The sequence below is a fragment of the Sturnus vulgaris genome, chromosome 14 (genome assembly GCF_052056855.1).
Source record: "Sturnus vulgaris isolate bStuVul1 chromosome 14, bStuVul1.hap1, whole genome shotgun sequence".
Classification (NCBI taxonomy): domain Eukaryota; kingdom Metazoa; phylum Chordata; class Aves; order Passeriformes; family Sturnidae; genus Sturnus; species Sturnus vulgaris.
The window spans coordinates 8,911,462-8,939,350 of NC_142256.1; the positions used below are offsets into that span (position 1 = coordinate 8,911,462).

The following is a 27,889-nucleotide window of genomic DNA, read 5'->3' on the forward strand; positions in this document are numbered from 1 at the left end:
GAATCCCAGACTGGTTTGGGTTGGAAGGGACCTTAAAGCCCATCCAGTGCTACCCCTGCCATGGCAGGGACACCTTCACTGTCCCAGGCTGTTCCCAGCCACATCCAACCTGGCCCTGGACACTTCCAGGGATGGGGAATTCACAACCTCTCTGGGCAACTTCAAACATTTAAATGTGAAATTATTTAAATAATATGAACATTATTTAAAAAAGTTTAACATTATTTTAAAAGTTTACATCAACCATACCAAGCGTTAAGGAACAGGAAAAATAAATGCCTGGAGTCTCCATTCAAAAGAGATGAACAAACAACAGGAAAAAAAAATTAATGAATCATATTAAAAAGCAAGGAGCTTATGAAAAATAAATTACTTTTGTAGATGATTAAATTTTGAAGGTGAGATGTTGCATAACTGCACCAGCCATTTATTTCAGTGCCACAACTGCATCTAATAAATAAAATACTTCTTTTAAATCCAAACTGAAGATACACTGCTATCCTGATGACTTGGATTTTCCATTTGCACACTGCAGGGACAAGGTTTGGGCTGTAATTATTCGAGGCAGAAAGAAGAGCTATTAGTTAGCTGGAGAGAAAATCAGTATCAGCTATGAGCAATAGAACAATGCAAATATTTCTTCTACAGACAGAATCATTGAGTTTAAATTCAGAGAGGCTCATTAGAGATTATCCTCCCAAATATAAGATACCTGCAAGTTTCATGCAAATTCCCTTTTGTTTCAGCAGTATTTCTGTATTAAAGTTCAATCTCTCACTGACACAGAAATGCTATTTAACCTACAGGATATACCCAGATATGCCTGGTGTTTAAAAAGTGAAATTGAAGAACTCACTTATGCTATTCTAGTACTTTCTAAATTACTTTTCTTCCTGGATCTAAGAGTTTACAGAGAAAGGGAAAAAAGTTGGATTCAGCTTCCAAAAAATATCTACTTTGTCAAAATCCAGAGAAACAGAAGAGGTGCTGCAAATGAGGGGGAATATTTCTCAAGGATGAAATGCCAAAATCCCCCTCACATCAAATTCTTAGAGACAGTCAATCAACAAACAGGACTTGCAAGACACTTCTTCCTACTGCCTTTCCAACTTCCATCTGAAATATGAGAAAATGAATCACAATCTAATTGATATTATAAGCTTTATAGGAAAAGGAGAAAAAAGCAGCCTCTGATGGCCCATGACATCAGTAATTGAATATACAGCTCTTACACAGTTTCACTGGTCCCAAAGTTTCATTGTCTCCATCCTTAAAACCTGAGCATCTTCTTAAAAAATTAATTAATTTTTATATTGTACAAATGTAGAACAGTCACAACCCCCCCCCCCCCATCAATTTTGAATGTTTTAAATATCAATGCCTGTCTGATCTTAAAAGGAAGCTCAACATTTATGTCTCGTCTTGGTGATAAAGTTCATGAATATATAATGAGAGTGGAACAACTCTGCTACTGATTAAATGTCAAAAAAGGTTTTATTGTCAAATATATTGTAAATACAGAAGATATACAACAAAGAGCATTAATTGCAGATGGCTGTGTACAGCTTAAAAAATGCACGGCATCGAGACAGGAAATGCTGATTTTCAGTTTCAACTATCAATTTTAATTTACCTTCAGAATGTGCCTTCAGCCAAAGTGTACAGAGAGAATGAACCATAAAAAAGCCAAACTCAACTGAACTAAATGCTCCCCATTCAAGGGCAGATGTTAGTCTATATCCTAAGCAAACACAGCAGAATCACCCAAAATTCTGGATCTTTATTAGAATTTGTCTAAACTTTTGTGAAGATTTAAGAGAGATACAACGTGAGAGTCTGGTGAGGACAGAGGAAAGGCTGGAATAGCCATCCCCAACTCAGAATGGGGTTTGACTGCCTGCATAAATTTAAAAAATACAATATCTGGAGTGTGTAGGAGACTGCAGGTGAACACAGGTGAGCAGAATCCTGCTGCCAGCACATGGCAGGAGAGTGAGCTGCACACATTTATAGGAGATCAGGGTCTGTTCAGTGGAGGGAAGGGACAACAGGCAGGAACTCACAAGTTCAGTCATAAAGAGGAACAAATTGTTCTCTGTACCCACAGTGTCCAGCACAAGATGCAGCAAGGGAAGATTTTTAACAAGCCTTAGGAAAAATGGCCATGAGCAGAAAGCCTGTGAAATTTCTAAAATTAAGCTGGGCAAGTGTCACTCAGACCCGAGGCTGGCAGAGCTGGAGCATGGTAAGGAACCAAATCTGAAAGTGCTGGTTTTGATGATCCTGAACATCACAAACTGCAGCAGAGAGAGCAGACCCAGAGGCAGAGCCCTCCTGAACTCACCCTTCTACCTGAGCCAGGTGTGAGCAGCGTGAGCCAGCAGCCTGCAGGTACAGCCTGCAGTGCCCAGCCACCACAGGAGCCCTGTCCTGCACTGTGGAACCTTCCTCTGGCCAAAAAAATACTCACCAGGTAGCATAATATTGGTTGAATTTCCAAAATAATAAAGCACTTGAAACTTGTATTAAAAATCCATGTGTTTTTCCTTTAGATTATGGACAAATTAGTAGCTTTAATTATATGGTGCCAACAACATTTTCTTCTCCATGACTAAATGGACCAGGTTTTAATGCTCTTCAGTGATCTTATTAATTCAAATTAACCTTCTAACAAATTAAGAATAAGAATTTCATTTGAGGAAAAGATGTCACAGCCATGGAAATTAAAGCCTCTGGTGGAGAAAGGTAAATTTACTCTTGGTCTGAGACAACACTGCTGGTCTTTCCTAATTGTAACTATAATGATCTGATAAACTGCTGCTCTTGTATACAGTCAAGGGCTGGGTTTTTTTAAAAGGAGCTAAAACCATAGACTACCCACCTGTATCTATTTTTAATTTGGTAATGACTGTACTTGCTAAAATTCTACCAAAATGTCACTCACAGCTTTGGATTCCAGCTTTTTTTAAACAGAATATGGAGCAGAAAGCATAACCTATTATGCAAAACTGTCAGATGCTTACTTTAAAATCACAGAAATAAATGCAGAATCCTGATTTTCTCAAGGATCAAAACTTCATTAAATGAAAATAAAATTCGATTCTAAGTGCTCAAGAGAGCCAAGGTACTCTATAAAAAGTAGCAGGGTTCTGATCTGTGTGTGTCCTGCTTACCCACACAGCCCCTGCTCCCCAGCTAAGGGATGCCTTGTACTCTGTGGGTGCAAGGAGAGGCAGAATTACTGGAGACCACGGTGACTTCTGTCTCATCAAATTCACAGATCAGCCAGACATTTCAACAGCACCAACTGTTGCAAGGAAAACTGCTATTGAATCTCAGCTGCAGAAATGTCAGCTCAGGGCACAAATCTAGTGCTGAATCCTTAACTACAAACCCATGGCACTAAAATTTTGGGGGGAATTAATGCTACTCCTTTAAGTGAGAAAATATTCCAAATAATCACACCACAAACATTTCTTGCCTCAAACATAAATTAACTGTATGTTAGGGGACTTTTTTTTTATTTTTTTTTAAATCTGATTAAAATTGTAATTCATGAGACTCCTGCTGTTGGCAGCTGTATCACTATCAATGACATCCTTTGGGGGACTCTCAGCATGTGGCCCACATCAAAGGTAATATGCCAGTTTTCATCCTACCTTATATGTGCCTTAACAAGAATGTTCCAGACTTTGCAATGTAATTAAAATTTGAAGTACTTTCTTTTGTTAAAATATCATTAATGTGAGGCTGAAGTGGACTCACTACTGTTAACAAAGACAACTATCACTAATACTTGCTTTTCACTGGAATTCTTTACAGGATTCCTCAAATCCTTACACCCTGCAATGGGAAATTAAACCAACAGAGTTTGAACATTTTACTTTGTGCAAAACTGATCAGCAGATGAGATTTTGGGGAAACAAGATGTGGTGGGTTTAGTGCTGGCCAAATCACCAGTGCACCCACTAGAATTATTTACTCATTTCCTGCTGGGAGAGAGGGTTAGGAGGGAAGGCAAAGCAGGCTCAAACTCTGAAGGGTATAAAGAAAAACATTATTAACAGAAACTAAAAGAAAAATAATAAGAATCAAAATATAATATATTATAATACAAACCAGCACACAAGAATACATACAAAGACTTGGGGGAAAAAAAAATAAGATGTATCTGATATATAGATTTTCTCTATCCTTGCACTGTGCAAAGCCTGCAAACCCCTGAGCACTCCTGGCACCCCACACTGCCAGAGCTCTGCTGGTCACCAGAGGATGCTGCCTGCCCCCGGGTCTGCTTCTGCTCTTTCCAAGGATGTTTTAACATAAAATCCAAGCTGCATTGCACAGGGGTACACCTGGACCACGCTTTTCCCCTCCCTGCCTTTCTGAGCCCAGGTATGCAGAAGGCAGAGGTGCCTCCTCACCTTGTCACTGCAGGGACAACCCTCTCCACACCTGTCCCACAGGAGCCTCCTGAAACATCTGAACTGCAATGGTTTTCATTTTAAAGTGTGAGGCACCCAACCTGCCTCGGTCTTCACAGAATTGTGCAGAGCAAGTCCTAAATTTGGTGTGTTTGTGCTCAGCATCACTCCCCATGGTGCCCTGCAGATGAACACAAGACCTTGAATTAATGGGGACGCTTCAGAGCCACCTGCTTTCTTCACATTGGTAGGGGACACAGATTTCAGCTACAACCAACAAAAAAATGAGAATTATAACCAAGGAAAAAATGTAGCCTTGGCTCTAGAGAGGCCAAAATGATTTATGACATCAAGACCTAGTAAAGAGAGAAATACTCTGAAGGGACTGTGTGAGCTCAGCCCTCACTCCCATCTTCTGTGCCCACTCCTAATTACTTCATTTTCGACTGGAAAAGTGTTTTAACAGACAAAATTAATTATTTCGAATAATCCTTCTGAAATATGATATGCACTTTAATTGTATGCACCCCGTCATTAATTAAAGTTCTCTACCTTTTGGTGCATTCATTCAAAGATTGTATCAGTGACAAGGCAACAACTGTAAGAAGATTGTTTACTAAAATTAAAAATACATCTGAAGGGTTAATATACTCTTGTGATATACTTAAAGTAATGCTAAAATGTTTTCATTCGAGTTTTTACTAGACATTATTTTTCCACTCTTTAAAATCAATCTCTTTGTTCCAGGAACACATTTCCTGTCAATAAAATGAAAAATGATATAGATTTAGGAGGATAGTGGTCTCAGCGTAGCATCTCTCATATTATTATTCCAGTATCATCTGTTACAAAGTAAGACCAATTCCCACATCTAATTACAAACAGGATTTCAGAGTCATTAAACAAAATACATTTCCATTAGTGCTGCTGTAAGAAGATAGGGGAAAAAATGAAGATTAGTTCATGCTGCACCTCTGTTTTTCAAGCTTTGAAGATTTAGACCTCTGCACTCTGAGACTATAAATTTGTAAAGGATCTGAAAGGTGACAGACATGTGAAAGCTCTCAATTCTCCTCCGTTTAGCCATACCATTTGCATTTTGTCATTAGTTTATCTCTTGCTGCACTTAGTTCTGAGCACAGATATGGCAAGAATCTGGAGAGGTTGTTTATGATCACGCCGTGGGCACCCAGGGGAATCTGATTTGGCATTAGGCAGGGCTTTTTAACAGATATGAATCTTGATTTTCTATATTAAATTTGTTCCAGTAAAAGTTTGAAATCATTGTAAGGAATTCTGTCTTTATTTAAAAAAAAAAAAAAAAGAAATGTACTTTATTCTGAGGAAAAAAAGGAACAATTCTTTGACTTCAAGTAAGATAACAACCAAAATATACCAAGGAAACAGATTGTGTGAGATGTTTAACTGCTGAAATATAAACTTACAAGTATGTATATTTTCCATTTGTAAACACTTAGCAGTATCTAATATCTAATTGTCCTGAATCCATTTAAAAATATACCCTTGGGAATTACCCACTCAAAAGTATTCACATAACTCAGGGCTTCAAGAGTTAATAACAACTTTTCTAAAACCAAGGCAATATAAGATAAAACCTAAATTTGCTTGATCTTTAAACCAGTTTACATTAGCTCAGGATGTTATATAAACACAGTTAATTTCATCATGTGTAAGATAAGCATCAAAAACCTGAAAGAGAATTCCTCTCACAGAAGAAGATGCCTCAGTTACAGAGGAGAGAGGATTTCATTTTCAAAACTCTTCTGGAGTTATATTTTCTTTATTGTTTTTAAAACTAAAGCTAGAGCTACTTCACATTTCTCAGAGTTGGGTGTCAGTCAATCCAAACATGGAAATATTAGCTGATGTGTCAACAATTATGTGTGAATCATGTCTACATTTACCATAAAGTATTTATGTTCAAATTTAAATGAATGCTTTAAAAAAAATACACATATTCACATGCATTCAATAGGTAACTGCTTAAGAATGTATCTAAAATGGGACCTTAAATTAAGTTTGCAGATAAAAAAATTCACTTTTGCATTCCTCTGAAACAAAGGTTCACTAAAGCCTCCTAAAATTCTTCATACTAAACCCTGGCCAGTGCTGGGGTAACAGAGCACAGAATATCCACTGACACTCACTCTCAAAAAAACCACAATTTGCCAATGAAATAGATATCTGCATCTTATTTCCAAGCTTCCCACATGGAGACTGGGCTCTTGGGATAACTGGGAGGGCCCTTGGAAGAATCCCATTAGGAAGGAACAGGAGAGAAAACAGCCCAGAGCAAACGAGGCACAACTGACCCAAACAAACAACATTTCAATTCCTGGTTCATGTCTGAGATGATCTTAAAAATAAACCAGCACATGCACCTCTTCCTGCAGGATTATCACTCAGATCATCCACAGGGAATTCTCTGCTCCTGCCATTCCCCAGTCAGGGATGTGGGGAAAGCTTTTTAAAGTCCCCACGTTAGGACAATGTTTGAGTTCCCCCACTCCACTTTCACTGAAAAAGCCCAAATCAACTTCACTGTCACTTCCACGTGGGTTCCACCAGGAAACCACAACTCCAAGCCAGGCATGGAAGCACATCCTGAAATCCAGCAAGTGCCACCACTCCCTGAATCTCCTTGGGTGTGATGGTGAAACCCCTCTGTGCAGGTCCTGACCCCACAACAGGGGTCACACATCCCCTCTGTGCCTCCTCACCTTCACCAGCCCCAGCACAGGCACTGCCTACAAAAACAGCACACAGCTCTCCATTTTTAGGATAAAATGTTTTAACGTGCCTGCTCGGGCTGGTGTCAAGTCTAGTTTTTGGATGAGACAGCACAAAACCCAAAACATGTTAAATTCTCTCTTGCTTCAAGACTGCACATAGCCCTCCTGGCCAAGGGACAATTTAAGAAAATTCATAACTATTTCAGAAAATTTGTAACTCTCTGCTCAAGTAACACAAAAATACTAGCCTTAACAACAGGAAAAATGACTTCATGAAATCTACATGGTACTCAGGGATTAAAAAAAACCTGTTCTCTGGTCCTGTCATTTTCACATTCTTACAATAAAATAACAGCCTTGGCATCCTGCTTTTTTAGAAGAAAAGACCTACCTCTTTTGACTTTCCAAGCACTTGAAAATTTTAAAAGAGAAGAAGTAAAAAATGCTGACCGTGTAATAGCTGGGTATTCATGGTGGGTGGAGAACATGAAAGGTTACAATATGGATCTGTGCCTACGCGTTTCTTTTCAACTTGAGCAGCATCCTCCTGCTTCTGCTAACTCGGCAATCATACAGCTGACAGATTTCTGGGTTTTCTAAATAATGCATGGGATTTTCTTTTAACATGTCAGTGCAAAAGTATCAATTCTGCCCCTGTGTCGTTTGTGATGCTGATTTTCCTTGACAGCATTCCATTAAACCAATGAGTTTTTTTCCCTCCTGATGGTTCCTTAAATATTCCTCCGAGTGATGTATTTGTGGTTTTTTAAACAGATTGTGAAGGATGTTTGCATTTGTGAGAAAACTGCATGGCAGGTATTGAAGGGAAAGAAGGATAAAAAGATAACACTTTTTTTTTTCCTATGAGAGAGCTTTTTCTCTGATCTTCATATGCCAAAAGCTTGGGTGTTTTTCCTTTCTTTTCTGCCTAACTTAGCTCCTTGTCTGGAAATTAAGCAACAAGACTCTACATACAGAATAACATTTTGACTTCCTAAGGAAATACCACTGAAACACTTAGTACTGTTTGATATCTCTCCTGGGAAAGCAAAACACATTTCTTAAATCATGCATGCTAGCTCCAAAAGCCACCAGAAGGAAATACCTGCTTTATTCTCTGCTCTGAGGCTGTGCACACACAGCTCCTGTCACGACTGCCATGTGCTGCTCCTTCCTTGCCCAGGCACCCTGAAGGACACCCAGGCAACACCAGCCAGACTCGATTTCCCAATCTGTGCCACCTCACACTTGTACACAGTACCTGCTGCCATGCTCTCAGAAAGAAAAGCTCAGGTTTCAAACGAGCAGTGACAAAGCAATGACATGACATGACATGACAATGACATGCTCATCTCCAGAACTCACTTCACCTGATTTTTAGCTCTGCACAAGGAAGGAGCTCGTCTTTGTCAACTCTTCTGTGCAACCACAGAGCTTTTGTTGTATTTATCTTATTTCTACAGAACAAATCTGGCGATGTGGCTCCAGCTGCTCACTCCAGCCCTTCCTCACTTCCCAAGTGGAGCAGGGAAGTCACTCCTGGCACCTCCAGGTGCCACCAGCACCAAGTGTCCTCTCCAAGGACTCACCTGGAGGAGCCAGACAAGGAGCAACAGATCCCAAAAATCTTATGGTGACTGGGAATTTGAGATTCCAAAGGGATGGGTTCCTCCCCCATCCAGACACTTCTGTCCCCAACTACCTGACTGTCCAAATTCCAAACTTTCCTGCCCCAATCCTAGAAGATGGAGAGGGACACTGAGCCCCAAGAACAGCCAGCCCAGGTCAGCTGGACTGTGGGGCCACAGAGCCTCCAGAGCCAAATTAAAGAGGAGATTTTCAACTGCCAGAGAAGTTTTGCTTCAACACTTCATATGATGAGTAGGAAGGTGCAAAAAAAATCTCTTTCTCTTCTGCAGAGAGAGTGGAAGGAGGACATCAATGTTCAAATGTGTAACAGCATTCTTCACAGCACTGTGAACTAAAGCATTGCTTCAATTAAAAAATATCTGCAAATTGAACTTTTTGGGGATTTTTTCCCCTATATTTTCAGTATTAGCTCTTGTAGCATTAGTTTTTAGTAAGTTATTCAGAATACTCCAGTATCAAACTCCACCATTACTGAGATTATTGTAACACCATGGAAAGGAGGCAGGAAGGACCTGATGGCAAAAGCAAACCAGCAGGAAAAGAAGTTGCACTTTTATCCCCCACTTCCTTAGACACACTTGTAAGGGTCAATTCCACACCTGCTATTTGCCAGAGAACAACACAATATCTGAGGAATTAGTCACTGATCGTGTTAAATTGAGTTAAATGTTCAGATTTTAAACTGACAGGACAAATTCTGCCTTTAGACAGAGAATTCTTAAAAGTTTCCATCATCATAATGATGCACAGAGGAAAAAACTGCAGAAGTGACAGGCTAGGCATCAATAAGAAGCAAACCCAAAATTATTTCATACTTCACCAGATACAGATGGGATTGAGATGAATATGCCAAGACATCCTCAACACTTTTTTTTTATTATACTAATGGCCTGTATATAATGACACACTCGCAAAAGAATCTGGCAATAAAGCTTCAGGACTTAATACTGCTCAATTACATATTTAATTTTAAATAAACAACAGCAAAAAGAGAGTATTCCACTCATCTATCAGACTGTGGGATGAGCAGGAAGGCACATACCCAAAACTGAAATATTTAGTGGCATTGTAGGAAGTCAATGTGCAGCACTGAGGTAAAAACTTAATTGTTTTAAGTAAAACTGCAACCCTTTGTTACTGTAAAAAGAAAAAAAAAATCAAAGGAAGCAAAAGGTCCTCGGCTCTGTACAACCATATTTCTGATTTGACAGCTACAATTATAATCATTCAGACATCTATTTCCCACAAACTCTCCACAGCCATAACCTTTAGTGATTAATTATAAAGTTCCAGGAGCAATAGTACACAGACTAATTTCCTAAAACAATAAAACACAGAATTTCTCATTTGGAGCTAAATGAAACACGAACAGGTTGTTATTCATGCTGAAATCTAGATGCAGAGTCATGTTGCAGCCATTACAGAAGCTATTAAACACAACCTCAAATCAAAGAAACTGTAGGTCTCTCTCCTAAAATAAAATGTTTTTCTCACTTATGAGGCTTCTGACTCCTTTGCTCTATTCCTTTCCACCTCTTAGTAAAAAAAAAAAATTCAAAATTCAATTTTCTTCCTCATTTCACATCCCCATTTTATTTTTAATAGTCATTTAAACTGTAAGTCTAGAGCAAAGCAAACAGTTGGTGAAGGTTTCATGCACACGGAATTATCCTGGTGTTCCCTTCACAGCAGATCAAAGTTACAACGTGTGTATTAACTTCTAAACAAAATCCCCACTCTCTTCATGCCACACCAAGGAGTTTTCTGTAGTGAGTGTTTGATAATCCTTCAGTTATTTATTTGGTGAAAATGCACAGCCACCTTTAAACTCCTTTCATGGAGTTTTCCATTTTGACACATCCTGCTCAATGTAAATCTTTGTAATGTGACCCAGCAATAAAGGAGGAACTCACATGATACAAAAATTATCTCAATACTCACTTGTACATATTGGAAATAGGGGAAATTGTGATTTTTTTAATAGGATTACTATTATTTCTTTCTAATAAGGACTTATTGTTTTGCAAGCAACACTGGCACTGGAGCCAGAAAATTTGCTCTTGGCAATTTTACTGCACCAGGCAATGAAAAGGGGAAAGAATTGAGAAAAGATCTGTATGGAACTGCCACCATACTCTTATTCCTGGGCCCCAGAGTCACTTCAGCTATTCAGTGGGAATTTTTCCAAATATTTAAATTGCTATTGAGTTGGTTGTAGAACTCATTGAATTGCTAAACCACAGAGAATTTCCCTGTAAACTGCACACTCTTGATGCACTGTCCAAAGGCTGGTGTGACAGTCCTAAAAAACTTCTTGTTCCATGAGGTACCTAAAATAATCACATTAATTTAGATTCTCCCCACATGTGGTACACGAATTTTGCCCTACCAGGTAAAACCATGAAAATTAAACTTTTGTACAGCAGCTTTTAAACCCCCCATACTAACCCTACACCTTTTCTGCATGAAGCTTCCTTACTCTTCTGTAGCAATTCTATCTTCAGTCCTTTTTCTTAGCATTCAGTGAACTTCCAGAATTCATCCTGAACTACATACAAACTATTTTAGCTACAACCACTAAATGGGCTTTTTTTCTGAATTCAATGTGCACTAATTGATTAGGGCCTGAGAGGTGAATAAGAAATACACATCCTACAGAACAGAAAGCTGGGGAAAGGTTTAATGCATGAGTTAGAAGCCAGATTTCTTCAAATACAGATGAGTACACAAAATTAGCAAAAGGCAATACCACTTTTGGAAAGACTGCTTTGTGCATAATTTGTCATGAATTCAAAGTTATTCCTTTAGAAAATGAGTCTAAGACCTCCCAGCTGCTGCTTTATTGGTCTAATAAATTACCATTTTGATGGTAGGATGCATTTGCAGCTCACAGCAGCCAGGCTCTGCCTTTGGAGCTGCAGGAATGCCAGTGGGAGAGAGGGATGCCATACTGTGCCTCTCCTCCTGAACTGGCAATGGAAACAAACTGAAATGTGCTCCCCAAGTGGCAAAGTCTAGTGTAGGATGCAGTAAAAAGTGAGGCCAAGGGAAACTGCCCTTATTGTAACAGGTATCAGACAAAATAGATCTGTCTCATTCTAGGCTCTCTACACTGTCCAGGTAAAAATCTTTCTATTCACCTGGAAGGACATCAGAATAAACAAAGATTTCCTCTCCAAAGGATCCATTCTGAGTCCATTTTTGAACCTTATTCCTGGGGAGCTGGGACTTGGGGAGCTTAGTTCAAATTTGTATTAATGTTGATACAGCACAAGAACGTGTTCTGTGCCAGGGTCTCCTGTCCCAGGTGACTCCAGGCACAGCCAAGGATTATCACAACTGCCCTTCACAGCTGTGCTTTGCAAATATCCACTCCAGGAAAGAACAAAATGCAGAAAAGCCATCAACTTGGTGATGGAGCATCCCCTGCCTTACCTTTGTCCAGTGACCTCTGGAGCTCAGCAGTTCCAACAACCTGACCTTCTGGAAACCTTCCATCATTTACTGGAAAGTTCTATTGCCAATGGAGCAATCTTTTGTTATTCCAGATGTGTTTATGGGGCACTTTGAAAGGTCAGTATCCAACCCTAATGAAGATGAGTATTTTTCAAACAATTAGTGAAGGGAGCTGTTAGAGGGAAACTGGAGGAATATGGAGGAGTGAGGGCACTAATTTTGATTTAGCCCTGATACAACAAAGCTTCCAAAATACAAGAGGCCAAGAATTTGAGAGCCAGGTGCTGAGAGCCCCAGGGCAGCTCAGGGACACAGCATCCCTTACCTGCATTAGAATTGAGCTCTTCATTTTCTGACTCTGTTCCATTCTGACTCCCACTTCCATGAAGGCTGTTCATGGCCATAAGTTTCATTTTCTGTAGCTTCATAGCCTCTGCCATGGCAGCTGCTGTCAGACCTGGAAAAATAGAAATAAATAATATGCAGTGTCATATTGTACAGTGTGGCACTGCAAGTTTGATCAGAGCATTCCTTTTCAGTAACAAAAATCACATAAATTCAATTCCCATTCTTAGTCCAGTTAAGTAAATGCTATCCCTGAACACCATCTTTGTTTTAAAGTCAAGTTACTTCAATACACCACTCTAAGAATTTAAAAAAATAATAAATCTTTCATGTTTATTTTTCTTTTTAACATGTATAGCATAAAGAAATATTTATTTAATGCTACCCCTTTTGATTATACTTTTAAATATAATTTCCCTTCACTTTGATCACCTTGTCACTTTGATCACTTTCTGCTTGACTTATTTAGCTGCAACAAAATTTCCAGAGCAGAGTAAGATACAATATTCCTTAATTTCAACAGTTCAAAGCCAATTAACCTGTGATAGTACAGCATTCATTGTTCTATTATGCACCCAAATATTGCTTTGTCCTTTTGAGATCTGTTGGTTTGGATTAATATTATTGTAACATGAAAAAATTACATTGGAAATGTATAGAAGAACACAATATGGATACTTACAGAATCAATTCCACTTTTAAGAGGTCATTAAGACCAGCAGAAATTGACAGAATTAAGCAGAGTATTGGTAGAAGGTTTTCAAATTACTAAAACCCAATTAATTTCCAGTAGTAAAAAAGAAGCAGAGTAACATCAGGCTACAGGTTACCATAATTATCATGATTTTTTATTATTATTTAGATTCCCAGTATCTTTTTTTTCCAAAGTACAAAGTTTTTATCGTTTTGGCTTGGTCACTAAATAAAGAATCAGATTTTCTTCCACACGGTACCAAATGACTTTTATTCTGGGCAAGATGTGACTGAAAATAATCTGAAATTCTTGCACGGAAATCCAAGAGACATGGGCACAAACCCAAAAATATGTCTACAGGTACAATTGTTTATTCACAGCTATGGATTAAAAGGGGTTTATTCTCCCTCTCAGCAGGACTTTTATTATTTGCTACCTAGTTCCACAAAATCACTGAATTGCATTTACTAAAACCCATGATTTTTTTAGTGGTAGTGCCTGTTCTGGCTACCCACTAAGGTATCATGCATCAAACCAGAATTAAATAATCTGCTTCAGCAAAGTATTGCTTACTGAGAGATTTCAATACTGATTAAAGGGAACTAATAATTTTCACACCCTATCCATAAATTACAACACTCTTCTAAAAGCTGCTACAAATTTGACATTCAGATTAGCTCTGCTGCTCCTCCAAAGGGCTTCAAAAAGTTCTCATTATTTCAGGAAGACTTCAGCAAGGAAGCCAGGACAGCTTTTATCACACATGGATACAGCAATTGGGTCAAGTTCACCAAAGATGTTCTGATCATCATCAATAATTTTCTCTTTCAGGTTATTTAATGCAGCCCTCACTTCATACAAAAGACCACTGCACTGTAATTTTTTTGTCCACACCCTCTTAAGTTCTTTTACAAATGCTAGAGGTTTCTTATCAAGCAGATATAAAATCCTGATGTTTAAACTCCTGTTTTTATCTCACACACTCTCACTTAATCCATCACAGAATACATCTTCAACGATAAAACTCTCCACACACTTTCTGGAGAAGATGAAATAGTCTGCAAACTTTTTCACTTTTTTTTTTTTTTCTTAGGGAAAGGAAGTGGGATTGCTCTTTGAGTGAATTTTGCATTATTTTCAGGAAGCAAAAAAATCTAAGCATCATCAGAGTTCTGAAGAATTGACTGTTTTCAAGATTTCCAGGCACCTTTTCACTTTATACTTTTAATCCATTTGCAAGAATTCACAAACATTTTAATGGTTACAAAAAGATAGTGTTGGAACACTGAGTTTTTTTTCTTCTAACATTTTATCATTTGTATGTAGCCAGGGATGCACAGATAAACCAATATTCCAGTGTAAGTATTTATACAGGTTCTTGATATAGATTGGAAATCATGGAATTTAATTAAATAAGCTAAACAGTAAAGAAACTATTTATGAGGCAGTAAATAGGAAATTCAGATCTTTAGCAAAATGTTTAGAGAAAAGACCAGGGAAAAAAATTACCCAGGGCACTGTATTAAAATAAAAATATATAAAAATCCCCCAAAACCTTCTACTGAACAGTTGTACCAGAAGTGTACTGAAGGCAGGAAGGCAGCACAGCACAAACAGAAAATAATAAACACAGTCCCCAAATCACCACGATGCCGCCTGCAGAAATTAAAGGTAATTATTGTCAGGCGTTTCTGAGCTCCCTAACCAGACACAGCTGCCATAAGGACACAGCCAAGAAACAGTGATGGATCAGAAAACTGTGCTGTGCCATCTGCCACACCGAAGTCACTGCAGCAGCAAAAGTTTCAGGAGTAAAACACAGCCCTAGTGCAGAAAGCACCACGGTCCTGCACAGCCACTACGAGCTTGAAACAGAGCTGAGATTATCCCCAAACTCAGTGACTGCAAAGGTTATTCTCTCACTCACTCATTCCCCAGTCTATATAATTTTTACTTGAACTAAAAGTCACAGAATCTCTGAGGCACCTGAAAAACAATGTACAGATTCTTCAGCATCTCTGAGAGATAAAAAAATTGAGGCTGAAGCAGTAAGGGGGATTGAAATGATGGCAGAGAACAGGTAACACTGGCATAATCTTCAATTAGGTACTGCCATGTTTAATGTTACTTTAGCTACTATTTAATTTAACTATTAATAAAACTCCTTTCTACAACTGACTCAGCCTGGGCTAGCTGTGGAGAAGGGGACTATTCTTCAACTGACTTATCTAAGGATCTACAAAGAACTGAAGAACCATTTCCATCCTCTTGGATGAATCATTATCAGCAGCAGAATCTCACTTAGAGCACCTCACTTTGAAAAATGTCCTGGGAACTGCTGTAACATATACATCTATCCCTCTACTTCCCCCTAAAAAAAGAAAAAAAAAGGATCACTAGGAAAACCCACGTGCTGGATTACATACTTCAAAGCTTCTGGTTTTTCCTGTCCATTTACACTTTTGAGTTCTCCTTTCTTCAGTTACCTTCTGCCAGCTGTAATCAGTCAGGGAACACCCAGGAAATAAAGTGTGGATGTTTGCTGTCAAACAAGGACATCCTTCCCAACACCACAGCATGGTCAGGATGGTTTTTTGGCAAGGCTGCCATGGCCCCACAGTGGGGCTGGTGCTGCTCCAGTATCCCCAGTTACTGGGATGGCAGGAGCAGCTCCTGGTGGGATGTGAGGGAGAGACAGAATCCAGGAGCACACACACAGGGATCCCATCCCCACCCAGGAACCTGAGGTGTGCAGGGCAGAACCACCAGCTGTCATCAGTGTTCTGTGAGCCCAGGTGAGCCAGGACACTGCACCCTCCCTCTGCTGCACAGCACAGGGATTTCACCCAAAATAACCCAAATACCTAAAATAACCAGAATAACCCTTCATGGACATGTAAACCACACACTCCTGCACAGGCTGCACTGAAGGAAAATTCTGCAGCTCTATTCTGGACACACAGATCAAGCCTAAGAACCAAACTGTTTTCCAATGGAGAGTCCGGATCCAAACTAGGGCTGTTCTCAGCTGGCTCAGCAGGGCATTGACTGTCCTGGAGATACCCCAGGGCTTGGGGTGCTGGAGTTGGAACAGAGCCCCAGGTCCTGGGAGCCTTGGCTGCTCTGAATACCCTGAGCCCTGCTCCTCCAGACACAGCAGCTGTGTAACTCAGAGCCTGGGAGCACCAGAGAGGCTCCTCCACCCTTGTCTGCACCCTCTTGGCTCAGTGGTTAATTGTGCACCCACATCTCCCCATCACAGATAAAAAGAATCCTGCAGGTTACTCCTCACTGAAGTCACAAGAATTATTTCAGAAGCAGCAGAATTTTCACTGCCTGGCCCAAAGATCACAGCCCCAGATGTTTGCTGTCCCCATCACAGGGCAGTGCTGGACCACCCCGAGCACCAGGGGACAAGGGGACAGTGTCCCCTGCCTCCAGTAACATCACAACTTATTCCTCAGCAAATCCTTCCTGGTTCTGGCTAAGAATCCAAAACTCGACTGCATTCTGCTGGTGTCTTGGGTGCAAGTGACTCCTGCACATTTAGCAATGCCCAGCCACTGAAAATTGGATTTTGATGGTGAATACAAGGGCTCGGAGCTTTTCAGGTGACCCTGAGTGTCTGCTAATCTCATACTCCAGCTACAGCTATTTTTTTCCAGTTTCCTGATTAGTCAGGCTGTGCCTCTCCTTCACATTAGTTTGAAAGCTTTTCTGTCAAAACTGTGAACAAGTAAATTAACTAAAGGAGAACTATGAGTAATCAAATCCTGAGGTTTGCAATTAATTAAATGAAATGGTGAGTCAGTGAACTGAAAAATGGTTTTATATTAAAACAAAACATTTAATTAAATTAACAGTCAACACATTGCAATTAATAATATTCAAAAGGGAAAATGAAACCCAGTTTAGCTGTGCCATATTATTTCAGTGTAACAGTCAAGCATTGTGCATTGGCTTGTTTATTATTTGCATTCAAAGCTGCTATGGGTCAAGCATGCTGTGCTAAAACAGCAATGATGAAATATCTGGTACAATGAAATGTCAGTATGAGAGACCATATTGCCAACAGTGAAAACAATCCTGAAACCTCCAACAAATTAGGCTTTCCAAGACTGAAAAGGAATGCTCACTTTAATTAAAATTAATAAGTAAATACATATAGTATACTTTACATTTTCAGAATGCCTGCAAAATTTTACTAATTAATTAATTTTAAAAATCTCGCTGGGAAGTGAAGGCTTCTCTGTAGCTGAAATGAATCATCCTTGCTTAGTGATTAAATAGGGAGGCAAAACCCAGCACTACACAAAGGAGTGAAACTGAATTTTTGGATAAGAATAGTAAAATGCCCAAAGTCTTAAAGCAGTTTGGAGATGGGTCCAAATTCGTAATTCTTGTTCCTGCAGATGTTTTTCATGCTTGTGAACTGACTCAAACAGAGCCAGCAGCAAGGTTTAGCTGTGGTGCACGTCCTGTTTTCCAATGGTCTGTGAAGATACCCTGGCTGCCACTTGGGAATGGTGACAATAATCCTTCAATGAGAATCCTGTGAGGGACCCAAGGATGGAACTCAGGGAGGAACTGGGGAGAAACTGGAGCCAAGGATGGAATTCAGGGAGGACCTGGGGGGTAACTGGGCACTGCAGGCTGGGGATGGATTTTGGTGAGAGCCCTGTTGTGGGGCTGGGCTGTGGGAGCATCACCCCAGAGCTGGGAGGGCACTGGGAGCCCAGGCTGAAATCCAGGACACCCAGCTGACACTGCCCAGCTGAAATGCAGCCAACAGCCAGGAAATGCATCATAACACTGGAGCTTCTTTCATCTGTTCCTACACCTGCAGCCAGTTGTTCTGGTATTACAACCCTATTGCAAAAACATGCTCTTTCCCATGTTGCAACAGGAAAACTCTCCAAATGACAGCAAGAACTGGTTGAATGTTTGAAATTCTGTATTTATTTCTGTATGATCAAGGCAAAAGAGAAAATGAAGATTCCTTGATTTATCTTAATGGGGCTTGGAGCAACTTGGTCTAGTGGAAGGTGTCCCTGCCCATGGTAGGGGATAGAATGAGTTGGCCTTTAAGGTCTCTTCAACCCAAACCAATCTGGGATTCTTGGATTTTCTAACCACACTCAGTTAATGAAAGTTAAGAAACTACTAAAGATGATCCTTACCAAAACATTTCAGACAATACTTAAAAAGATTGTGAGTGGCCTAACATTTTTAAATACCATCACTTCAAAATGTCAGAAACATTATACTATGGCAAAAGAATCCTACTGAGGGGGAAAAAAGAGCCAAACAAATATTACTCATATTTGTCAAGAATTGTGAGAAATTAATCAATCTTTCACAGAGAAGCTCTAGTCATCTTGAAAATGTCACGGTTTTTTCTTGAGGGACTTGCTTCCCTGCTTTTGTGCAGTCCCTAAATATCCCCCAGGTAACTTCTCCTTCTGCAGTGCAGGATGGGGACAGACACACAGACAGCTCTCTTCATCCCACACAGGTCAATGGATGCTCCACCATCACCCAGGCAGTGATGCTGGGGAAAACACTGATAATGTCATTTAAAGACACTGCCAAATGCCCAAAGGATCAGAATTAGTGTTGCACCAATGTTTCTGAGTTTCTGACGGCTTGACTTTGCAATCCTGGTAATTTCTGTTTAACATGGTGTGCCTGCTCACCTTACATTAAAATAACAATTTCATGCAAAGGTTCACATGAGCATAAACAAAATTAAAACCCCCAAACATCAAAACATCCCTGCCACTCTGTGGAACAATTCATAGAAGCAACAGGTTGTCACTCTGATTTCCCACATATTTAGACAGCAGTAAGAGCCCTGATTCTTACAAATCTGAGGGTCTGCTTTAAACATGGGGAGAGTTCCAGATGCTTTCATCTCATGAAAGCACGGGATGTCTCTGTTATTTAAGTCTGTCTCTATTATTTAAACTTCTCACCCCACTCATAACCTCTGTCCTGATCTTATCCTCCCTGACATCCATCTGAAAGACTGGAAACATTTTTAATGTGAATATTTTCCATCAAGAACCTGGGATATTTCATTTCCTCCATCCACATGAGGAAGTGATGACCCAAGAGCTGTCAGATTTCCCATCTAGACTCAAGAGGCTCAGTTAGAAGTACACAGAAATTTCAATCCCGAATTTGTGCCTAGCTCTGTAAGATGAGCACTCCTGCTCAAGCTGATGCACTGCAAACCCAGCTGTGTATTTTACAGTTGGCTTCCTATCCAAAAAGGCACCTGCATCTCATGTGAAACCGAACTGCAGCTTCCCCTCTTGGAGGGAAACAGGAAAATCAGAACTTCAAAAAGCACTGAGAGGGTTACACTGCTTTTTTTTCCATCACTCTTACAGTGGGTCTCATGAGAATTGATTAATTTTGTGACATTTTCTGCTCTTTTTTACAATCTATGTCATGAGAATGATTTGTCAAGGCTGTAATGTGTAATACTTTTAGTATTCTGAACTGCTGTGACCTTTACCTTCTTCTGTATATTTGATTGACTGACCATCCCACTTTGGATGTACAGCTTTCAGGAGATGGAAGCACACGCCAGACACAGCAGCCACTGAATTACCACTGAAAAAATCACAACCCCTCGGTAACTTTTACATTCTTCAGTGCAGATCTGGTGCAGTTTTAGTCATGTCTTGAAACTTTTTGACACAAAATGGAAGCTTACAATATTTAAGCGGTGTTTTCAAACATCAAGTGAGTGACAAATTTGTGCATAAGGACTCTGATTTCAGTGAGTTAAATTAATGCTCATAATCACCCAAACTCTCAGACTATGTGCTTATGATTTCATAATGCTGTCACAGACTAAAGATTGCATTTCTAGGACTAAGGATCTTCTAAGGACTCAAAAAATTAAAAATTAAATCAGAAATGTGTTAAATTACCTCCCTGAGAGCAACACAAAATAAATTCCATTTATAGGAAAAAAATATTAACTCCGAAGTGCTAAACATTCAGAAGTCACAGGAAAGAAGTGGTGGTCACCATCAGCATTTGATTCTGACTGGAGGGCTTTGTTACCCATTTTAGAATATTCTTGGGTTCCTGAGAACCTAAAATTATCCATATATAAAACCTCACAGTCCCCATACTGACCATGCACTTTCTGTTCTTCTCTATAATCACACAAGTCTGCCATGGTGCACGTGCTGCCATCTGAAATCAGAATTTGCTGTTCTTTCTTTTTTCTCCACATTTATTCCTTTCCCATTACATCAGTTTCTCTGGGATTCAAGCACCTGTCCATAAGCACTGATGACAGAAGGGAAATGGCAGAAGTTTTTGGAAGCCCTTTCAGCTAAGTACCAAAAAGTATGAAAGCTTATCTGGAGCTGGCACAAATCTCTTGAGTTTGTAAAATTAATTGGGCTGGAAGGTCTTCTGAGAATAAGGATATCTTTGTGAGTGATTTCAAGCTACTTCCTACTTGTGACAGGAAAAAATACCATACAAATATTTGTTTTGTGTCAGATGACACATGGCAGCTACATCCCAGCTGTCCCAATCCTCATTTTTTAAATGGTGTATTTCAAGGATTTTAAGTGAATAGTGGGTTCCACAAATTCATCATGCTACAGTATTTCACAAAAAAACCTCAACACACTGCCAGGATCAGCACTGCTGGTTAGAGACTGGATTGTTAAAGTGTGCTTTGTGAATTTGTAGGTTCATCCCCTACATGCTGCTGCTTCCACATAAGGCATTTTCAGGACTCTGCCAGAACACAAACAGAATGCTCTGATCACACACAGCTCGTGGTGACTTAAGGCTGAGAAATCTGTGGCCAGTTCATAAAACTCACAAAAATATTATGCTTATTTGAAGCACAATAATCTAAGCAAAGAAAAGAGAGAGGCCAGACACTCCTCTCCAAATGGCATTTAATTAACACAACCTCAAAAGATTCAAGTTTGAAAGCAGCATCACTTAGGAACAGAAATTCCTGGAATGTTCTTCTGAGATCTATAACCACTTCCCAATTCTGCCTGTTGAATTAAAGCGAAATATCAGTGTTTTAAGATCATCTGAAAAACCACAACTTATTCACAGTGAAAAAATATTTGGGGAGGGCATTAGGGGATCTCCAGCTTCAAGCAGAAGCTTTCACATTTACAACTACTGTGATCAGGCAAAAGCCTGATGTGATGTAATGGAGTATTCATTTGGGAATGTAATGTAATTCTCAAATGAATATTCCATTAATTGCTCAATGTAAAATAAAATAACATTTGGGGGAGCAGAGACCTTTACCTCTTCAAATGAGGACTCCACCTACTGCCACATTCTGATCTCTTTTTACACTTTTGTCTTAACAAAACCTGTTGGGATCCTGGTTTGTTTCCCATTTCAGGGAAAACCACATTCCTCCAAAGCAGTCCCAGCCTGATCTTCACCCAGCGCCCAGAAATGCAGATTTTGCCACCAAATCCCTTGCAGCAGTGCAGGCTGTGGCAGGAAGGATGCTGTGGTACCCTGGCACCTGGCTGTGAACCACATGGGAAGAAGGAAATGAGATATTCTGGATGAGCTCCTTCCAGTGCCAGCAGGGTCTGGACAATCCCAAGGGCTGTGCCTGAGGCAGGACAAGCTTCCATGCAATGCTCCAACCTGCACAGCAAATTCCTGTGGCAGGAGCTGCCCAGACACCCCCCAGAGCTGAGCTGGGGCTCTGGGCACCTCTGGAGTGGGTGATGGATATGTGCAGCCCCAAAGAGCACAGGGAAAATGAGCAGGCTGCCCACAGGCTGCAGAAACCAGGTGTAACTTCAGGGAATGCTCAGTAAAGAAACAAAAGAGCCCTGTTTCCTTTGGGGCACAAATGAATGACTATTGATCCCACAGCCACCGTGTGAGGAATGGCATTACCAGGTACCTTTACTTGCTTTTCTTAAGCATTTTTTTTTTTTTTTTTTTACTTCTGATAGTTCTGATCTCTCTGTTGTTAAGTTACTTTCCTACAGCTTTGCTGAAGCTTATTCATGCACATTTACTTGCACAAATAACACAGGAGACAAGTAATTTAGTCCCAATAGGTTAATATCACCTTTGTTTATGAAGTTATGCCAGAATAGCTATTTCCATTTTACGCTGTGCAAGGTAAAGAACATTTTTCAAAAGTGAGACACTGACTGGAAGCTTATTTTCTTGTTCCAGGTGGTGAATAAAAATAACACGTAGAAGATGAAGTACACAATTTTTAAAATCTTAAAGGATACGTCTCTACTCACTGGTCAAGCTGAATTAACTTCCAGCCTCCAAGCCAAATGCAGGCTTGAGGAGGAGAGGAATAATTTAGTTACTGCATTGAAACACTGAGTAATCTAAAATTATGCAAATATTCTCTTTGCCCTTGCAAATCTTTACATACCAACTCTACTGGTCTTTACTCATGAGTTTGCACCAGTATAGCAGTTTCATTTCTCCTAGAACTATGGCAACAAACATTTTTAGCTCAGGTTTTGTGCAATTATTTCAGTAGTCAAAGTATGTTCAGATTTTAAAATAGATTCTCAGGATTTTTAAAATTGAAATTAAATAAATTTACTTTAAAAATAAAACTGCATTTAATATAAATGATGTCCAAGATGTACTGAGATATTTTTACTCAATTCAGAAAAATACTGCAGGTATCTTTCATCCTGCTTTTCCAGAATTCTACATTATATAACCAACCCCTTGCAACATTCCTTTCACAATTATTGTACTCTGCAGTTCTCAATCATTTCTCAATATTAATACTGTACTTTTTGCAGCTATCTGTTTAGAGCTGAGAGGTTTAAACCTACTTTAAGGCCTTTCCCACATTGATAAATTCATTATTATAAAGTTATCTAGGTGATATTCCAATGCATCCCCAGTAAACATGTAACTCTGATTTTAGAAGCTTAACATGCAAAACATTTGTCAATTTTGAAGTTTATTAAAAAGACAAATGCTTCTTCTATAGATATTTATTTTAAATAAATCTTTCCAGTATTTATCTACTATATCCTTTAATTGACATTTCCCTAACAGTAGCACTACATTGATAAAAACAGATCTAATAGACAATGATTAATTAATATCTGAGCAGCTCAGTATGCTAAATGGAAATCTTAACTGTAATTTTATTCCCCTCCCTATTTTCAGGAACTGGTATGTATTTAAGAAAACCTACTCACTTCCCTGGGCCGAGGATGGATGTGAGACAGACTCCCCTAATGTGAAGGAACTTAAAGATGACCAAGAAACTTATTTATATTCTCTTCAGGAAATAAATAATTTGTCCTTATTTCTTTCAAAAAGCCACCAAACTGCTCATACTTGAGAAGAAAATTAACCTTTTTACTGATTAATCACTAGGCAGCTTTGACTGGTGAAGAGAAAATTGTATTACAAATGAACAGCTACCTGTTATCAAATTACAAGGCATTTTCATCAAAGGACCCAAAAATACAGCACACTGACCAGTTAACGTGTTTCCACTGACCTGGGGGGATTTTTCCAGTTAACAGCTTCTGAAGAATGCTGCCTTTTGATTCTTGTCTCTGACACAAAAATGATTGTCCCATTTAGCCACTGCTCTATCACATACATCAGAGAATCCTATTTACTCACACGCTACTGGAACATTAAAACACAATACTGTGATTGTCCCTGGAAGAAAACTCTAAAGATTGACTTTTTTTCCTTTTTTTTTTTTTTTTTTTTTTTTTTTGTAAAGGGAGTAAGATCAAAAGCTAACTTTAATAGATGTTTGACTAAGGTCACACTCCTAGGAAATGGAACACTGAAGATGAAAGAGAACAAATAGATTTGGTTTTTGATCTCAGCCAAATGCATTTGGCATTGTTTAGCTTTTATAAATACTTCAACTTTCGGCTGTATCTGACTAAAATGAATTGGTTGAAGGTTTCAATAGTTTGGTAAGACTTTAACATGTACCAACATTTGGAAAAACATCTGAAGTATTTGGCCAGATTTTTTTCTTACTGGAATGACATCAGGTCAAGTCTGAACACTGTTGTTAAGGCTGGATGCATATAAATAATTTTAAGAATATTTTTTCCTAACCTTAGGCCAATTTAAGAGTTACTATCCACTATAAAATCAGGACCACTGGTACTTCTAGCAAGAAATTTCAGGGGGAAGTGCAGAGCACTGAGAAAAGGTATTGAAATACTCAATTAAAACAAACAACTGTGTCCCTAAGCAGGAGTTCAGATTGGACCCTTTTCCCAAATTATTTCACAGTTCTTGGGGACACCCACATTTGTAATCTAACTACGAGTAAGAGAGGAATGGATTACAATCTACAAACTGCTGCTTTCCAATCTGTCAGCAATAATGGTGTTTGCTAGCTGAAGACAACTTGCTCAATTAGGGAAAAGATGAGATAACACTCATTAAAGCAATATGCCTAAATCATTACTATTGCTAGAAAAAATTAATTATCATTAGCCACCAGAAGAACTGCAGAAAACTCTAAATCGTTTAGTAGGCTACAGAGTCAAACTTTCCAAAGGAGTTTCATGAGCCCTGAAAAAAATCAGTGATGGCAGGAAATGCCCCAACCCCGAGGTTCAAAACTGTCTTTTTAGCATTTTGATGAAAATTAATTGATTTACACCATGAACTATATCACAATAAAAATTACTGCATCTGAGTTATGCAAACATTTCTCCTCAGAATCTACAGAAATTACATAAAGGGAAGAACTTCCTGCTCCTATTTTCAAATTATTCTATCACTGTGTTACAGCAGTGATAAGGAGCTGATAAAAAGCTGAGATATTTCCCAAGTCACAAAGTCAGGAATTTATCATCATTAAAGGAGACACACCTGACCACAAGCCCTAAAAGCAAAGTAGGGAAGGAAGAGTTGATTCCCCCCACACTTCTCCCAGTACCTTTCTCCAGGACCACCCAAAACCCACCCCAAAGGCGCCTCTCCAACCTCCAGCCACAAATTTAACCACACCAAGGCTCTTTCCTTCTTTATCCTCTTTACTTCTTAAACAGGGAAAATATCTCAAGCTTTCCCCTCTTTTGTTTTAGAAGGACATGGCCTGATACACCTTTTGCTGTTATTTATTACTTTCTGCACCACATTTCTGCTGCTGAGGCAAGAAGTGATTTGCTGAGCCCACCTGGACACTGAGATCTCTGCAGACCAAAACCCCACTCAGCTGAGCCCTGACCCTCCCAGGCACAGAACACCTGCACCCAGCAGCAATTTAGCTGTGGCACCCTCAGGTATTACAAATGTGCACCTTCCTTTATTCACTGAACTCACCTGCAGCACCTGGCCACGCATCACAAATAAACCTGGTCTGTTCCTCAGCACCTCAGCTCACTGAAAAAATGAATTCTCATCCTTCAGATCCCACCCAGCCTGCACTGACCCACACTGCTGCCAACCTGATGCTTAAAATCCACTGCCTCAAACCAGAAGGATTAGGGATTGACAGAAAAATAATACAAATCTAAGGAGAAAACTTCAACTTCACATCAACACATTAACTGTCATCAGTGTTAAAACACCTTGTTTTCAAGGACAGAAAACAAGGATGGAAGCCATGGAAGGAAGCTGGGTATTAGCACAGCTGTAAACTTAATTTTAGATAGGCTGCTATCCACCCCACATGGAGGGGGTTGTTATAGATATTTTTATATATATATATTTATATTTATATGTATATATATATGTAAATACATTCTTCCACTGCTAACAGTTTGTTGATAAACACCCACTGTGGAATTCCTGTTTCTCTTCAATTGTATTTCACCAGGCATTGAAATTTTTTGATTCCTCTTGAAGGCAGGAATATTTTCACTTCTCTACCCTCAAGACATGAAGCCCACGAAAGTTCAATACAAACTTCACTTGTTTTAGCAGCTGAACATTTGCTATTCTGGATATCCCTCAAAGGACACAAAACCCTAAACATTAATTGTACAGCACATTTAGGCATCACCAAAACAGGTCTTGGTCTCATCCATTTCACTGTCCAGCAGCACAAATCTGTATCTTGCTTTTTACACACTTCCCAAAGAAGATTAATTTCATCTATCTAAAGATAAAACTGTGGAATGTGTGGTTTACTGGTATTTCCAAAGGAAGAAGATCAAGAATTAGAAACCTACTTCATATGGTATATTAGAAATGTGCTGAATGACAGAAAAAAATGTAATTAAACCAATTAGCAGAATGCCATACAAGTTATTCAGATGTATTGTAAATGAAGTTGTATCTTCAGTCATCCAACTGTTCTGCTGGTAGGCTCGAGTTTCAAAATATTGTGCTCCTTAAACAATGAAATTAATAAATTCTGCATAATCTTTTGTGTCAGGTTCTGTGCAAGAAAAGGAGTTTATTAAAAAACACGAGTGTATTTATGGATAAAAATTAACTTCTACCAAATAAAAAACAGAAGACTATAAAGCAAAAATCAGAGCAAAATAGTGCTTGATTAATTTGGTCCTTAGTAGGAATATAAAAGGACCAGCCTGTGGAGGATATCATAAGACTGATTTATATTACAAACCCTGAACTATTGAGGTATATGCTTATATATCACATTTTATAAGAGGCATCATGGGATCACACCATCTGCTACAGAGACATCAATAACTGCACCTTTTAAAAAATAACAGCCAGAGACCGAAAATGATCACGGGGAGGCTTTTCTTTTGTTTTCTTTTTAACTATGGAAATTTCCCAGTGAAAAACAGGAGCACAGGAAGGTGCAGCAGGACTGAAGCCCAGCCCTGCAGGGGCACAGGAGCCCTGGGGCTCCCACTCCACCAGACCCTGCAGCTACAGCCAAGGGCAGCCACATTCACTGAAGACATCGTTATTTTACTTTTGTCTGGATGATTAAATGTTTTTTACCTTGAGCAAAAATATTTATTCTCCAGTTTTAAGTGCAGAAAACAAACTCCCAGCAGGAAATGAGTTATTCTTCCCTTCCTGAAAGAACTCGTAATATGATGAGCATAACATCACCAGTGATGGGATGAAATGGTGTTTTAAGTGTAGAAATAACAAATCTATTATGAATTAATTCCCACCAGAAATCCTGGAAACTGGACAACCTGCTGCCAGTTCTTGTTTTATTCAGTGGAAACAGAAAATTAAGAGGGAGATTTGTACAACTGGATTCCAACTGGATTTACTCACAATTTCCAGTTGCACTCACTCACAGGTGCATAATGGTTTTACATTCTTCTCTTTTCTATTTGGCCAAACTGAACAGGAGGCAAAGATGCAAAGATGTGCTGTCCCCTGACACATTAGGATTAATTACAGGGAAAAGTAAATGAGAACTATTTCATCTTCAAAGTGCTTTCCTAAGACATTAACATCTAATAATAGTATTAAAGTCACATTATAGGTCTTTAATCTGTTGCAGTAATAATGCTGTCTAGTTTAATAAAAATACCCATTAAAATAAATATTTTGGCTATCCACTTTTAGGAGTTTGCAAAACTATATTATTACCAAGTTGAAGACACTTTGGGATAGTT

General features: G+C 39.1%; 1 protein-coding gene across 4 annotated transcripts in view; it reads right to left on the reverse strand.

Annotated features, from left to right (window-relative positions):
- Nucleotides 1-27,889, reverse strand: part of DACH2 (dachshund family transcription factor 2) — a 245,161-nt gene that overhangs the window by 72,910 nt on the left and 144,362 nt on the right. For all 4 annotated transcript variants that reach the window (XM_088173069.1, XM_088173068.1, XM_014888323.2 and 1 more), the window contains exon 3: nucleotides 12,609-12,740. In XM_088173069.1, the coding sequence (XP_088029195.1) occupies nucleotides 12,609-12,740 (132 nt within the window). The remainder of the gene's footprint in view (nucleotides 1-12,608; nucleotides 12,741-27,889) is intronic.